At 37.5% G+C, this 14582-nt stretch overlaps 2 protein-coding genes across 9 annotated transcripts in view; one reads left to right on the top strand and one right to left on the bottom strand.

The window, feature by feature from the left end:
• The first annotated feature begins 459 nt into the window (after window positions 1-459).
• Window positions 460-6979, top strand: LOC112565552 (nucleoporin Nup37-like). The gene is made up of 7 exons (XM_025241051.1): window positions 460-1290; window positions 2620-2744; window positions 3092-3164; window positions 3498-3686; window positions 4223-4404; window positions 4690-4825; window positions 5117-6979. Exons 1-7 carry the CDS (start codon window positions 1147-1149, stop codon window positions 5231-5233), a joined length of 966 nt encoding a protein of 321 aa, XP_025096836.1. The 5' UTR covers window positions 460-1146; the 3' UTR covers window positions 5234-6979.
• The window catches only part of LOC112565551 (CD2-associated protein-like), a 26898-nt gene continuing 18771 nt past the window's right edge, over window positions 6456-14582 (bottom strand). For all 8 annotated transcript variants that reach the window (XM_025241042.1, XM_025241044.1, XM_025241045.1 and 5 more), the window contains one exon: window positions 6456-14343. In XM_025241042.1, coding sequence (XP_025096827.1) covers window positions 14048-14343 — 296 coding nt within the window. In that variant the 3' untranslated portion in view covers window positions 6456-14047. The remainder of the gene's footprint in view (window positions 14344-14582) is intronic.

The following is a 14582-nucleotide window of genomic DNA, read 5'->3' as shown; positions in this document are numbered from 1 at the left end:
ACGGATGTTCCCAAAGAGAATTTTCCACTACAATTCTGGCTCTCGTTCGTCGGGTGCGTTGTCCAATCTCTACCTCGCGTTTTTTTTTTTTTTGTCTTTCTTTATCCTCTACACAAACGCACTCAGCCGACCTTGGAATCAACAATGAAGACCTAATTGCTTTTCTTCCCCAGACAAAAGTCTTTTCTTTGGTGCGCGTCAGCTCCACGGATCTTCATGTGTGTGCTCTCTGCTGCTGTGTCACAACTACACAGACAATACGATCAATCTCTTTCGCGCTAGTGATGCACGTTCACCTCATTCACACGACGATGACATAGTACGACACGCTCACACAGGTAAATAAATTCAAAGACTTTAAGACATATTTATCTACATAATTTACACAAACAATTGCTATAGTCTAATTAACCTACCTATACCTAGTCTACTAGAACCTAGCATCTAACTCCCTGGGGTGGGGAAAAAGGGGGGTTGAGTGACGTGAGAAGCTTTCCGGCGGGACCAAAGCACCTTGCGGTACTTCTCTCGTACTCGGGTGGTCAGAACTGAAGTTTACATAGAAGGTGGAAGCTAATTAAATTGCTCAGAACCAAAGTTTTACTCCTTTTCCAAGCAGGACCAGCCGCCTTTCGGTAAACAGGTGCAAGCACTGACTTTTGTCTGCAATTTATACTGGACAGTTTGGGTGCTACGTCACCCGCTGTTGTCGTCCGTCTCGCGCGACCAAGTGATGGGGTGGAAGTGGATGCGGGGTGGAGGGAACAAGCGTACTGTCAGCGGTACACGTTGCCATATACAAGCGCTCCTGCTACAGTATCATTACTTTTCCCGACGAACGGTCGAAATACGCCAGTCTACGTTTTCCCCAGCGGTTTTCTTGGATCCAGTCCAAGATGTAAGCCTCGAACATTTACGGGGCCTAGTTTGCATAGGAATGTGTCACCTTGCCCGTAGAGTACTTTCAGCACTGTGTCTTTTTCTCTCCTTCACCATCATCGGGAGATAATGCTCGAGAACAGTGCAAACCTTGCGAATAGCTTCCCTTCTTGAGCTTTTCTGTACTGAGTTCACGTAAGTCGTGAGCGGCCTGTTTAATTCACATAGTCAGCAACAGCATTCAGTTTATACGGCCTCATCAGGAATATGAAGGAGACAACGAAATCAACGTACTGTATTCCTTGTACAGAAGTTGTACGCTGCGTTGAATTTTCTCCTTTTCAGTGGTCGTTTAATCTCCTAGCGATTGGGACAGCTAAGCGTGTCTGCGTAATGTCATGTCGTTTTCAGGTTTGATTTGTACATTGTTATAATAGCTTAAAATAATTTATTGTTATGTTAAAAATGTTGAGATATTAATTATGAGGTGTATTTGCACATGTATATAGAGGTATCTATTCAAACAGCTCTTTATGATATGTGATGTGACTGTTGCTTTTTACAGCAACTAAACATAAGTAAAGAAGACAAAGTACTAGTACGTGTTCCACATATAAATGCGATGTAATAATCTTTATTATTATTATTATTATTATTATTATTATTATTATTATTATTATACACAGAAGAGGATCTAACGCATGTACACACACACACTGCAGGGGGTGGGGGGAAGCGGAGATAATCCATATATTTATATTTAAAAAAAGTAAAATCTCTCTATCAAGAATTGCTGGAATCCATCAAAATCAGGTCTTAATTGAGAGGGGATCTTAATAGGGAGATCAACCAGTCAGCTTTTATTCCATAAACCATGACTTCAAACACTTCCAACCCTAACCCTCTACAGGGCCAGTTAAGACAAAATTAGTTTTTGAGCATCAGGGAATGAGTAAATATAAATGATAGAAAAAAACACAATTTAGAATTAAACTTCTTTATTGATCAACAAGAAAAGAAAATAATTAATACATGTAAGGGGTTGTTGTAGGTTACAGCTATTAATGCTATAAAGCTCTAGTGACTGAGACTGTGTATAAACAAGGAAGCTTGACTAGTGAGAGATGGAGGCAAGGTAATTGGGAGATTGAGAATCAAGTCCTTAAAAGTTGTTGTTCCTCCACCCACATATCTTGAAATAGAAAAGGTTAGGGGTAAAGTATTGGAATGTGGGGATGGGGTAATCATAGCAGGACACAAGTTCTCTCAGGTGATTATAACAGATTCAAGTCTACCAGTTATAGTTTTTGAAAGTGTATTCTTGTTACATAAATCATTTTCAATATAGATAAGATAAAATAGAGTTGTGAGAGGTGTTGGCTAAGCCTATAGGTGGAAGATTGTGGCTTATAACTTCCTTTGTCAAACATCTGTAAAATTGTGTCCAACCAAGAAGGTGCTAAACTTAAAAAGAGAATTAGTGACGGTTACAAAAATAGTGAGTTTCATAACTTTGTATCACATCACATACCACTGATGCCCAAAAACACTATGTCATATGATTGCAAATACAACTTTGTATGACTTTGCAGAAACTGATATTGTGATAAAGATTGTACATCCCTGCGAAACAGCTTACCTCAAATAAAAACTTTAAAATCTTTAGCTTACTCCTGTGCTTTGTTTGGTTAAAAATGTATGATTTCCTGAATCTAATCTTTGATATTTCCATGCCACCAGGAAGAAGATAAAGAAGTAGATGGTCTTGACTACAGAATAGTGAAAGATATTCAAGTTGATGTTGGTTTGGCATGCTTGGCTTGGAGTCCTGCTACATCACTCAATGTCCTACCCAAAATTCTCAGGCAAGAAGCGATCTCTCTTACTTTTATTGTGTCTTGTTATTTCAAAAGGACAATGCGTAGTGGTTTTGCAGATTTCTGCCTCGCTCTCTACTGTTATTGTCCAAGTCTGCTTTGGTCTCCCAGCTCTCCTCTTCCCCTAAGGATTTCAGTCAAGTGCCTGCCTTATTTACTCATACCACACATACCACAAGTATGCATATGCAGACATACACCCACACTCACCACTTGCCCACTCACCCACTCCCTCCCTCTTAATATTGTTCTTTATGGAGAGAGAGAGAGTTTTGCAGAGAGTGGTGTATTTCTTTCCTTTTCTTTATTAACCTAAGTTTGCCTCGTGGTACCAGCTTTGTTGCAGGATGTGATGACCACAGGGTGCGAGTGTTTTACTCCAACATGAAAGACACTGACAATCTTCAAGTGAGTAAATCATTAAGCTACTATGATGGTATCTAAGTTCTCTTAGCTCGGCTATTTTTCAGGGATAGTTTTTGAGACCAGCATCTATTATTATTATGTTTGTGTGTTTTTTCTTTTTAGTAAAGTGCTTTAATGGTGGGGAAAAGTGCTATATAAATAAACATTATTATTATTATTTTCATAACCTCACATGCAACTCATCCCAGAGTCTGTTTCCTCCCAACCATTTTATTGTTTAGGTTTGGTTCTGGTACTGTATTACACTGATGAGTGCAGTGAATGTTGGTTTATCATCACTTGGATAGTTTGAAGAATTGTCTACATCATGTACAGGTACTTCAAGGTCACACTGACTTTGTGAATGCCGTGACCTTTGACCCTTCCGAAGGTCAGCGTGTGGCAAGTACAGGAGATGACCTGACATGCCGGGTGTGGAATGTTGAGGCTCAGGAAGAGGAGATTGTGTTCAGACTTACTGCCCCTGGTATGGCAGTTGCCTGGCATTCTGATGAACCACTGAAGGTAAAATTTGACAAATTGACTACATCTTTTAAAAGGTTGGCTGACCCTTTCTTGTACCATTAAAAATATTATTTAGGATCCTTTATAATTTATACCTTGATTTGAAGAACAGTGCCATTCCAGTACTTTATCCTTGACTTAGGTAGGTTTGTAAAAAGTCTTAATGCATCGATGTAGTTTTGCAGTCATGCCAGATAATACACATAATCACACTAGTCCCTTGTATCTTATTTTAATCTTTAGCCTATAATTTATGTTTTTCTTCTGAAATTCCTAAAGCTAATCAGCTTTTAAATGTAGCTTTTATTGCGTTTCTAACAGCTATAATATTTTTTCTAAGAAAAAAAATAGATACTGCAAGATGACATTTGGTACACCATTACCCATCAAGTGGCAGAATTTGTCATGCCAGTGTGCTGATTAATTTTTTTGGCATGTGTAATGGGTATGACATTTGATATTGTGTCAGTGGTGTCACAGCCTCACCTTGAAAAGCTTGACTGTTACCTGCTAATGAAAAGCTTGACTGTTACCAGCTGATGGTAGGGCAGAAAGATGGACTAATTCGTTTCTTCAGTCTTGATAACCAACTGCCTGTCATGAGCCTCAGTTGTGGAGTATCCCCACTCATGGACTGTGACTGGTCACCACACAACAGCCTTCTTGCCGGGGCTGTGGCAGGCACAGACTGGGTTGTCTTTGACACTTCTAGATCAAGGTACATAAGATACTAGTACAGTTTCAAATATTATCAATTATGAAGTATGAATATAAAACAAAATGTTGATGTCATTGGGTTTGGGGCTGTAGGGTAAGCAGCAGACTGTGTAAATAGCTACCCATAATGCATTGGTGCTAGGAATTGTAGTCTAGTGCAGGCTTAGGTGTGTGCTATTTAAACCAATGGAGCTTGTCTTGGAACATTAGATATATGCATCCAGTTTGTAAAAATGTGCTGAATGCAAACCTTTCCAGCAGGTTTCCCTTTTTTTTTTCTTTGAAGCATGCCACTGGAGCGCCGACAGGCTCATGCAGAAGGAGCACAGCGTTTTCGTTGGTCTCGGTGTCATGAGAGTCTGCTGGCTACACTGGGGAGGCCAGAACGTCAGATCCATGTCTTTAACACAAGACATCAGCAGGTGGTGACTGCAGCTTTGGTGGATACGTTTCCCACTTCCCCTCCATTATTATTGATAACTGCTTTGTTCCCAAATGTCTCTCGAGTAGCGTGGCTTGCATCAGAAGGAAATGCTGCACTTCTCTAAGATTAGATACCTTGAAATCTGATGCCAGGATGGAGTAAGCTTAAAAGCCAACTTTTTTTTTTGGAATGTGGCAAAAGTATCTTTGAACTTTGTGAAAAGAATTGCTTTAACAAAAGTCCTAAATCTATTTGCCTGTGGAAATTGAGATCTGCATTCTGTCAACAGGTGCATGTGTCGGCTTCTCTTCCTGTCGCCTACGGCCTGTCCTGGCATGGACAGCTACCTGTATTGGCTGTGGGTGGTGACTGTGCAGTTCACATGTGGGTTGTCGAATCAACGTGATTCCGTGCATTTCTTTTTAAGACATTAACACCTTAAAATAACGCTTGGAGTTGGGTGGGGGTGGTAAAACTTCTAGATTCAAGAAAAGGTGCACTGATGTTTGGTAGCACTGCTGTCAGCACATTACACTGGGTGTCAAGTGTACCAACTGTATCTCAACAGACTCCATCTTAACTAAAAATGCACTGGTGGGACATAATCATGATTTAAAAATTTTGTCCTGATCAACATGTATTTGTACACACCTCTGGTGTGTTGTTAGCACTGAGGTATCATCACAACTATGACTGTAATAGGAATAGTAAAGATGTCATCTATCATTAAAATTAATGTAAAAGCTCACTGCATTTAGAGAGAATCAGTCGCACAGATAACATCTTTGCCTGTGAAGTATTTTTGTCTAAAAGTGTCAGAGTTCTTTATTGAAATGGATAGTACTTCCCTCAGAGCAAGAGATACATTAATAAAATCTGTGTATTCCAGTATTTTCCTGAAGGGATTACTGAAATGTTCACGAGACAAACTTGACTGACATTGCATATCTAGGGAGAGGGAGTGGATATTGGTGTTTTCAGCAGCTAGGATCACACGATAAAGCTGTTGGAAGCTGATGTTTAGCTTTTCAACAGGGAGCTAATGAGGCTTACTTTGAACATTGTCGAAAAATATGATGGTATTAAAAAACAAATCTTCATACAAATAGTACACAAGTTTTTTTTAGCTTAACCACTACTTTTGCTGTCTTTCTGCATTATCTATCTGTAACCCTTTATATATATATAAAGTAATAAGTGGCTGCTTTAGGTGCAACGGGCAGTCAGGTTAGAGGATCTTCAACAAAAGATTATTATTATTATGAATTTTTTTGCTGGATTATCCACTGGGCATGACTTTTTAATACATTTAAAAATAAAAAATTGCAGCAATGAAACATTCATAGCAAGATCCTTCCAGCAAATCTACAGCCCAAGAGAAAGAAACATTCAAAAAGTGACACAGGTCTCTCAAAGGTTATACCGTTGATTATTATCTTAATTTTAACTGTCTGCACTCACAATGTGCCTGTGCAGTATACAATTACAATTTTTTTAGGTGACAATAGCCAGATAAACAGCTTGTGTATATCTGCTGGTAATCAAGGAAACTTGTACAATGTAAAGAAGGAATATAACAAGCACAGATACCAGACTCACAGAAAAATGTGAGCACACAACTTGCACCATTGGAATACTTTTTTTTTAATAAGAAGTAATATACAATGCACGATAATATACTGTAGAAGGTAGTTTTTATGCGTGATATGGGCAATACCCGACAGAAAGTGTGTGTGTGTGTGTTGTATAACGCAATAAACTTAAGTTACACTAAATCCAACATAAAAGTTTTACAGAATCGTTGCCTTCTTAACTTTAGCGCAAATGTAGGGTTTCCACCCCAACAAGGAATGCTGAACATATATCGCAGAGATCTTTCAAGTGACTGATGCATTACAAACAAGAATAATTGGAAAGAAATTTGGTAGTATTTGTATCATCATCAGTGGAAAGATGTTGGCTTTTCAGATTAAGGCTTTCATAAAAAATTGTCCAAGGGAAGAATGCTAGTGCTTTTTTTTCTTTTGTTACGTAATATTTCAACACATGAAAGCAAACTTCCAACATCAACCTGTATTGTACAGCTACCAAGAACTAATAAATTAGGAATAAATATTAGTTAGGAGACATTTCATTTGAAACTTGTGAAACATGACTAATATCTTTGCATTTTGAATTGGAAAATAACTTGCCATCATTCTCCACCCTCCTTATGCAAGTCAAGACAGACACAATAGGCTTACAAATTTGAAAAAAAAAAATGTAAAAACATTCATCCATGCACACGCACCTTCTCTCCACCTTAGAGTTCATATCTGTACAAATAGTCTTGTGTAACTTGCTTTTCCTGAACAATACACATTAAGCCATTTAGTTGTTGCCCCTTCTGTATGTGCATGCACACAAAATACTTGTGTTCAATGTCTATCAAAAAATATAAAGGTTCCCCCCACCCCTTAAAAAGAAAGTTTTGTCTGCATGCAACTGCCATACCAATGATCTCAGGAAATATAGTTTAACTGTAGATAAAACCTGCAACTGTAATCCCTGTAAACACCTAAGATATCATGTTTACTTGTTGCTAATCAGCGTATTCTGAGATTTTGCAAAAGGTAATCCCCCGCCCCCCAACAAAATAAAAATAAAAAGCACCTTGTCACGTTTCATACATGTCCAAGCAAAGTATCGTCAGCCTGGTATTTTTACACACTGAGAACAGAGATAGTTGCAGTTCAGACACAGACAGATCTTTTTCACTATTTGGTAAGCGTTGCGGACTGGAGGATGTGACCGTTAAATGCAGCAATCCTTGTTTGGTTCTGGGGAGAAAGTCCAGGATGAGAATGACCTCTGTCTCTCCCACTGTATGCTGGTTGCAAAGAGTTATTCCTTACTGAAGAAGAAAATGTAGTCACAGTTTGAATAAAACTTTGTACAGAAAGGATGACTGGCTTTTTTTTTTTGGATAATTATTTCTGCTGTTCATGCAAGTAAAAAAAAAAAAACAAAACAAAACAAAATAAAACAATTGATATGAGAGAACAACCGCAAACAAGTAGATCTGAGAATCTCGTGGCTGAGTGGTTGAAAGCCTGTTGTCACACCAGTTTGGAGCATAGCTTAATTTTTGTCTCCTAGGAAAGTTGCAAGTCAATAAAGCAGATGAAACATATCAAGTAGGTAAAAGTTGATGAAGGCAGAAAGTGAGAACTGCCAAGCCAACAAAACTGGAAAGATTTATCCTGCAATCAAACACTTTGACACAACCTCTGAAAGAAAAGAACCAAACAGGAATGCTAAATGGATCAGACAGCCCTTTTAGCTCTACCAATACCCTTCGGCAGGATAAGACCAGAATATCTAATTTAATTACAATTGTTGTCAGTCATATTTGCACATTTGACCTGTACCCCCTAATTGGATTTCTCTCTGACCATCACATGTATCTGACAACATGCAACCTAGGTTAAAAAAAACAACAAAAATGCTCTTTTTTTTAAAAAAGCAAAATGTTCTCCCCGAAAAACGTGAGGTTAGTGAGTGTGGCTTAATGCCATGTCAGGGCAAACAGAAAGTGTAAGACAACTGTCATGTTGTCTGAATGAGAAGTAATCTATGAAAACACTATCAAAATACTAAATAAGAGCAGATACACCTTTTCTTTTAAAGGAATGCTTCCCACTGATTAACCAAAACTTAAAACTAAGGCTCTTGCTTTCGAGACAAAAAATATTAAGTTGCACAAAAAGGATGTAACATGTTCCAAGATCTCCATTAAGCCCTTATGATTTCAAAAAAGAGAATGAATTTGGTAGTGTCCCCATAATATGTAAGGTGTAGAAGAGCTCTATTATCAATTGTTTTCATAATCTACATTCTCATTCACTTTTTATAGATATAAAAAATTCATTTTAGTTTTTACACAGAGCCAAAACCTACATGAAAACTAAATATGGCCAGAGACAGCAAACCCAACAAGCACCTCAGCCTTGGAACGGTAAATATACTCTGCAGTGTTCTGGAGATGTAAAAAATGTGATCATCTTTCAATTAAAGACTAAAGCTTTTATAATGCAAGTACAAGAACAACGAGTTTATGCATCAACATGCACACATCTTATGGCAGTCATGTAAAAGTTCTTAAATACAGCAGCGACCGATGCAAATTTTTTTCCTGCTCGTGCCATTCAAAACCAAAATCGCTTTACACAGGTCTGACACTTTGACTCTTAAGGTCACAAAAAAATCTGTACCTGTAAACAAAGCAGTTTCCAGTGACCAATAAAGGCATAAATGAATTACAAAGACATGCAAGTCATTTAAAAGCGGCTCTTAATTCTTCATGCATGCATGCAAGCACACACAAGGCCCATGGTTTGTTAAAAAAGAAATGCCCACAGCACTACTGTATGTTTTTTTATTAAATGTGCCTATTAGGTGCTCTGATTACCAGTTACTCTTGCCACATAAAGCACGTGCCCTTTCTACCTCTTGCTCTATTGAGATGCAGAAAGTTATTTATAGGCAGGAAGTGAGGGTGATGTCTAGCTCTACATACTTGTTCAACATGAGGTAGAAAAAAAATACTCAACATTCTGGATACATTCATTTACAGATTCACAACCCCGATTCCGACCAAGGCAGATTTTAATCCACAGAAATTAAATAAAGTAGGGTGGGTTGGTTACCAGTTGGACCAGTTCTTAACACCCACAAAAATTCATGAAGAGTGCTGGGAATGTCTGACTTCTTCCGTCCCACTAATCTCCACAAACTACGTTAGTTGAAGTTCTTTGGATTCTTAAGATTCCATTTTAAAATTGGTTACTGTTACCCTTCAGTTATACATTGATATGATCTTTAGCAACAGCAGTCCTAAACCTACAAATGTTTGGTCTCTTGTATACATGGTGTGGGAGTGTAAGCTTTGAGCTACAAAGCTTATGTTATTACTAGGCAGGACCACAAGTCCCTTTCAAAACTTTTGCCAGGACTTTTTAACCTCTACCAACATTCGCTTCAACCAGGTGATCTTTGCTTCACTAACCTTGTTCTTTGGTGATGGAAACAGTCTAAGGCTCTGATAATATAATGGAAGCATTTGTAGATCATGAGAAAATCTACACATCCGGTGCATTTTTCTGTGCTGTATATGGACAAATGTACTTTTGTTTAGATTTCTTATTTTTTAAAAACAGGAGTAGCAGACGAAGATAGTGTATCCTGAAGAGGCTAGCAATGTTCTAGACAATTCAAGTAAATAAAATACATTATGTCAATAAAGATCACATTTTGCAGCCATTCTTTCTTTAGTATGAATTGCCAAAAACACAATGAAGCATTTACACAAAATGAAGAATATTTCAATGAAACACAGTTTGCTTTGCAAAAGCAAATGTTTTAGGCCTGTTTTGTACAAATGTATCCCATGCACTGAAATGATATATCAGTGGACTCAGTGAAGCCTTCCTCAATGTTCAATCATTCACGTTTGCTCACAGATGGCATACATTACAATTTTGCAAGTGGGCATGCCCACAAATCATTGGTGGAAAAAGAGTTTAAAAAACAAAGCAAAACAATCTTTTTGGTAGTGCCCAAGGTATATCCTGCTGTTCAAACTTAAAAAGCTTGTTAAAGTAACACAGAAATGCTTTCTACAAATCCATTCCTTCCTAAATTTTTGATAGGACATGATACATCCTGTCTGTATATACTGTCCGTAACTTTTAAGTACAGTTGCTTCAAGTCCTCTCAAAGCTTTGACTTCACTGCCTTGGAGAGAAGCACATAGTCTATAGAAATAAAAAGGCAATCAGTACATTTTGGCACAATAATTGTTCATGATGGCAAGGAAAGCTGTCACAGTCAAGGACTTGATAATAACCGATCACTGGCTTATGGCTGCCAAGTGCATCAAAACAAAAACAAACTAAAAAAAAACAAAACAAAACAAAAAAAAAAAAACAAATACATTTTATCACATTATAAATAAAAAAATAAGAGTAAAAGAATTCTGCATTTGGAAATTTATTTGACAAATATACTAAGAAAATAATATACTAAGAAGTTCTAGCAGCCCCCATGCAACCTTTTTATATCATTAGAAAGGAAGAAATAAAAAAGATAAAAAATAAGCACAAGTGTCAGGAAGTTAAAACCTTTTGTCGTTTTTTTTTTTGTTGAGAGAAAACACATTTTCCATTTAACAAGATACTGCAACTGTATGCATACTACAATTAAAACTGTAAAAATATAAAATGAATCCGGATATATAATTGAAAAAAAACGAGAAGCATATTTCAGACATCTGAATGCCCATTCACTATTAAGAGCTGCATTTTATTGTGGGAACTTTTTTCTCTATTTGGTGAAAATTAAAGCTAATGATATAATGTTCAGCTTGTTGCTTTAGCTATTTTCCATATATAATAATTAACCATTGATTTTGAAGGTCTGATGACCTTTTTGTATGTTTGTTAACCATTGCCACTTGGTGTGCACAAATCATTGATGCCTGCTCCATGCAGTTGCATCTTCTAAGATATGCACACCAGGAAATGCATTTTGGCAAGATTGATTAAAGCCATGGCTATGAGCCAAACAGCTTATCAGATAAAACTGTATAAAAGCTGGTGTCATATATACTAACTGGTACATCAGTTGACAAAATGCACATTTAGCTCTCCATGTCTACTTGACATCTACACACTGATAATCTGAACTCTGCATGTTCCTTCAATGACCAAAAATACCTTTGTTTAGACTTTAAAATGTGGCCTTCCCTTGGTGATTAAAAACAGTTAGGTCTGGGGAAACTTCTATATAAGCAAAGAGTTTACAAGGATAATCAATTTTATTCACAAATAGTTACAGAATACTCAGATCTATCAAATGCCAAGCATAATACATTTTCACAAATTCAGTCCTTGTCTCAGCAAACACATCATGTACCTAGATCACAGTAACAAATAATTGGGTCATTTTACGAAGTACTGCTTGAGAAGTAATGTGTTTGAAACATGTTGGTAGTCTTGGTTTGCTTTTATGCAGCACAGAGTATGATGGTAAGAATGAGGCATCCTCCTCTGTCCCTGTGCACAGCTTTGATTGATCAACCCACCATCAGCAAACAGGACCTTCATAGTTTGAGGACTAGCAGTCAGTCATGCACAATGAACAATCTGCAATCACACATTGCGTGAGGAGATGGAAAGAGAGAGAGAAGCATAAAAAATCCCAAAGTAAGCAAATTTGAAGAAAATTAAAAGAGAAAGCAGCCCCCCTCAACCCAAACAACCAAGAGTAAGCTTTTTTATTCCAACAAGAAATGACTGCAAAAGAACTGCAATTTTTTTCTATTTTTGAGAACAGGTGGCAGACATTTTACTTCCATTGTTCTAAAAGTGGGTGACAAAAATTAAAATTCTGAGACAAACTTTCCGTGAAATAGATTAATGGTTGCTTGTGCAGCATGTATGCGTGTGTGTGTCGTTCCAAGTGTTCTGGGTGTTTATCTTAAAATTCATTCACAGTATTGGACACTATTTCTTCTCTCTACAACTAGACACGTGCATATACAAATACATTATCTTGTAACTAGCACTTGTTTACTGTTTTGTTTATTTTTGCATCTGAGCACATTTTCTGAGTATAATTGCCCGCTAGGGTTAATGAAGTTGGTCATTGTGATCATACCATTGAATTCAAACCTTGCTCACTTTTTAAGATATTTCCTAAACTTCAATTTATACCCCTTTATTACTAATTTGTTTCTCTTGGGGGAGGCGGACAAGGAGAAAAATGAGGATGACTAGAGGAGACAGGTTAAGAAAAAATAAAACTGCAATGAGATATTTCAGTCTTTCAAACTTGACAGATAGCAAAACCAGCCCAGCAATCAAACTGAGACAGTGGAAGAAAAAGATCTAAGTTCAGCAACAAGCTGGAGAATTTACTATTCTCTTTAGAGGATGTAGGAATCTGTCTAATGTTTTGCAATATTTCTCATTTTAAGCAGCGGACTGTTGTAATTCAAATACTTTCAGATACTAATTGAAAAACTTTCAACCGCTGACAGCAACTATAAGCACACTTCACACACATCAAGGGACTTGGTGTCTTTAGCATATATCGTCTGAAGTTGACGAAAGCTGCAAAAGCAGCATGAGAATTTGCAGTATTTATGCATTACTTTTTCTCTCTCTCTGCCTGAACCAACCCCAAAAGAAAATGGCAGAACACATCCTGGAATGTTTTCCCACAAAGCTGCGGTAAAACTCAAAATGTGCATTTAGCTGCATGTACCTGCAGCATTAGCTATCAGTAACAACTTATGAGCATTAAAAAAATATCTGGTTACATGAAAGCTATAAAATTTAGAAATCTCACAGGCAATGTCTTTTTTAAATTAAAAAATAATGCTGAAACACATTTCTGACAAGGGTACAGAATGGAATGGGTCTGCAGGGTACAAGCACATAAAGCACGAGACAACATTGGCAGCTGAAACTGAAAGTTTGACTTACCAAGACATCAAAGGAATGTTAAGCTCCTGATATGCTGCAGGGCAATAGAAAGGTACAATGCTGAAGCATGATTTGACAAACACAACCACCCTGAGTTGCCAATGGATACTGCCCCAGATAGTTTTCTCATGGTTCTACTACTTTAAGGGAGAAGGAGAGTAACTCTTCTAAAGACACTTTTGTTCTTCTGAAAACATAGGCAACCAAATGTGTTATCTGAAAAAAAAGGTGACTGCTTTGCACAAAGACTATTAACCTTATCTTTAAAAAAAAAAAGGGGGGGGGGTGAGAATGTAAACATACTGATGGCCAAATGTGCAAGAGAAGAATTCAAAGAACTGTTTGTTAGTGCCGGATCGTCTGATTGCAGGCAACTTGTTCACAGAATCATGAAACACAGTTTGGTATGTCTGCTGACAAATAGCAGTGGCTTTGTGAGTGAGTGGATCAGCACGAGCTTGTTTCTCACTCCTTGGTTCGTGTGTCCATCTGCTGCACTGCTAAAGCAGTCACATGGCGATGAGAATACTTTCTCCACAACCAAACACTTCTGCAGACTGTTGTGAAGCATAAGTGTCTTCTTTTTGTTCCTTGCATAAAAGACTTACGCTCTCATGCATCGGTCTTCACCTGATGTACTTCATGATATTTATGCATTCTCACACAGACACAAACTCAAACACACGACAGCATCAAACATTAGACTCGGCAAGCAATTTCTTGACACGCTCCATCTCCACCTGCGTGTTCAGCCTCAGTTTCTTCTCCTCATCAACCTCCAGCATCAGCTCCCTCAGTTTTTTGGTGTGTGTTGTCCGCAGTTGGTCAAATTCCTGTCGCAACAGCTGATATTCTGATCGTAGCTCATTGTACTCATTCTTACTGACTGTGTGGCTCTTCAAATCACGTAACTCCCTCTGTAGTTCTTCAACCAATCGTGTCAGAGCTACAGTAGAAGCTGTTGATGCCGCTGGTGCTGCAGGTACTACTGCTCACAAAAAAGGAGAAATCTCAATAAAGTTACTGTAAGTTTCAATAAGAGCTACATTTTTTTCAATAGTTAATAATTTATAATTTAATAAAAATTCAATAGTTTATACATTAATAATGATTTTCTTCATTTCCTATCATTGAGTAAATGTGTACATGTTATCATCTTATCCTCTTTTTAAAGTTATCTTTCTGAATTGGCTAATTCTCAGAATTAAGGGTTCTAGGGTTTGTTGA

The sequence above is a fragment of the Pomacea canaliculata genome, linkage group LG6 (assembly GCF_003073045.1).
Source record: "Pomacea canaliculata isolate SZHN2017 linkage group LG6, ASM307304v1, whole genome shotgun sequence".
Taxonomy (NCBI): Eukaryota; Metazoa; Mollusca; class Gastropoda; order Architaenioglossa; family Ampullariidae; genus Pomacea; species Pomacea canaliculata.
The sequence above is the reverse complement of the archived record's forward strand: the minus strand, read 5'-3'. Positions and strand labels throughout refer to the sequence as shown.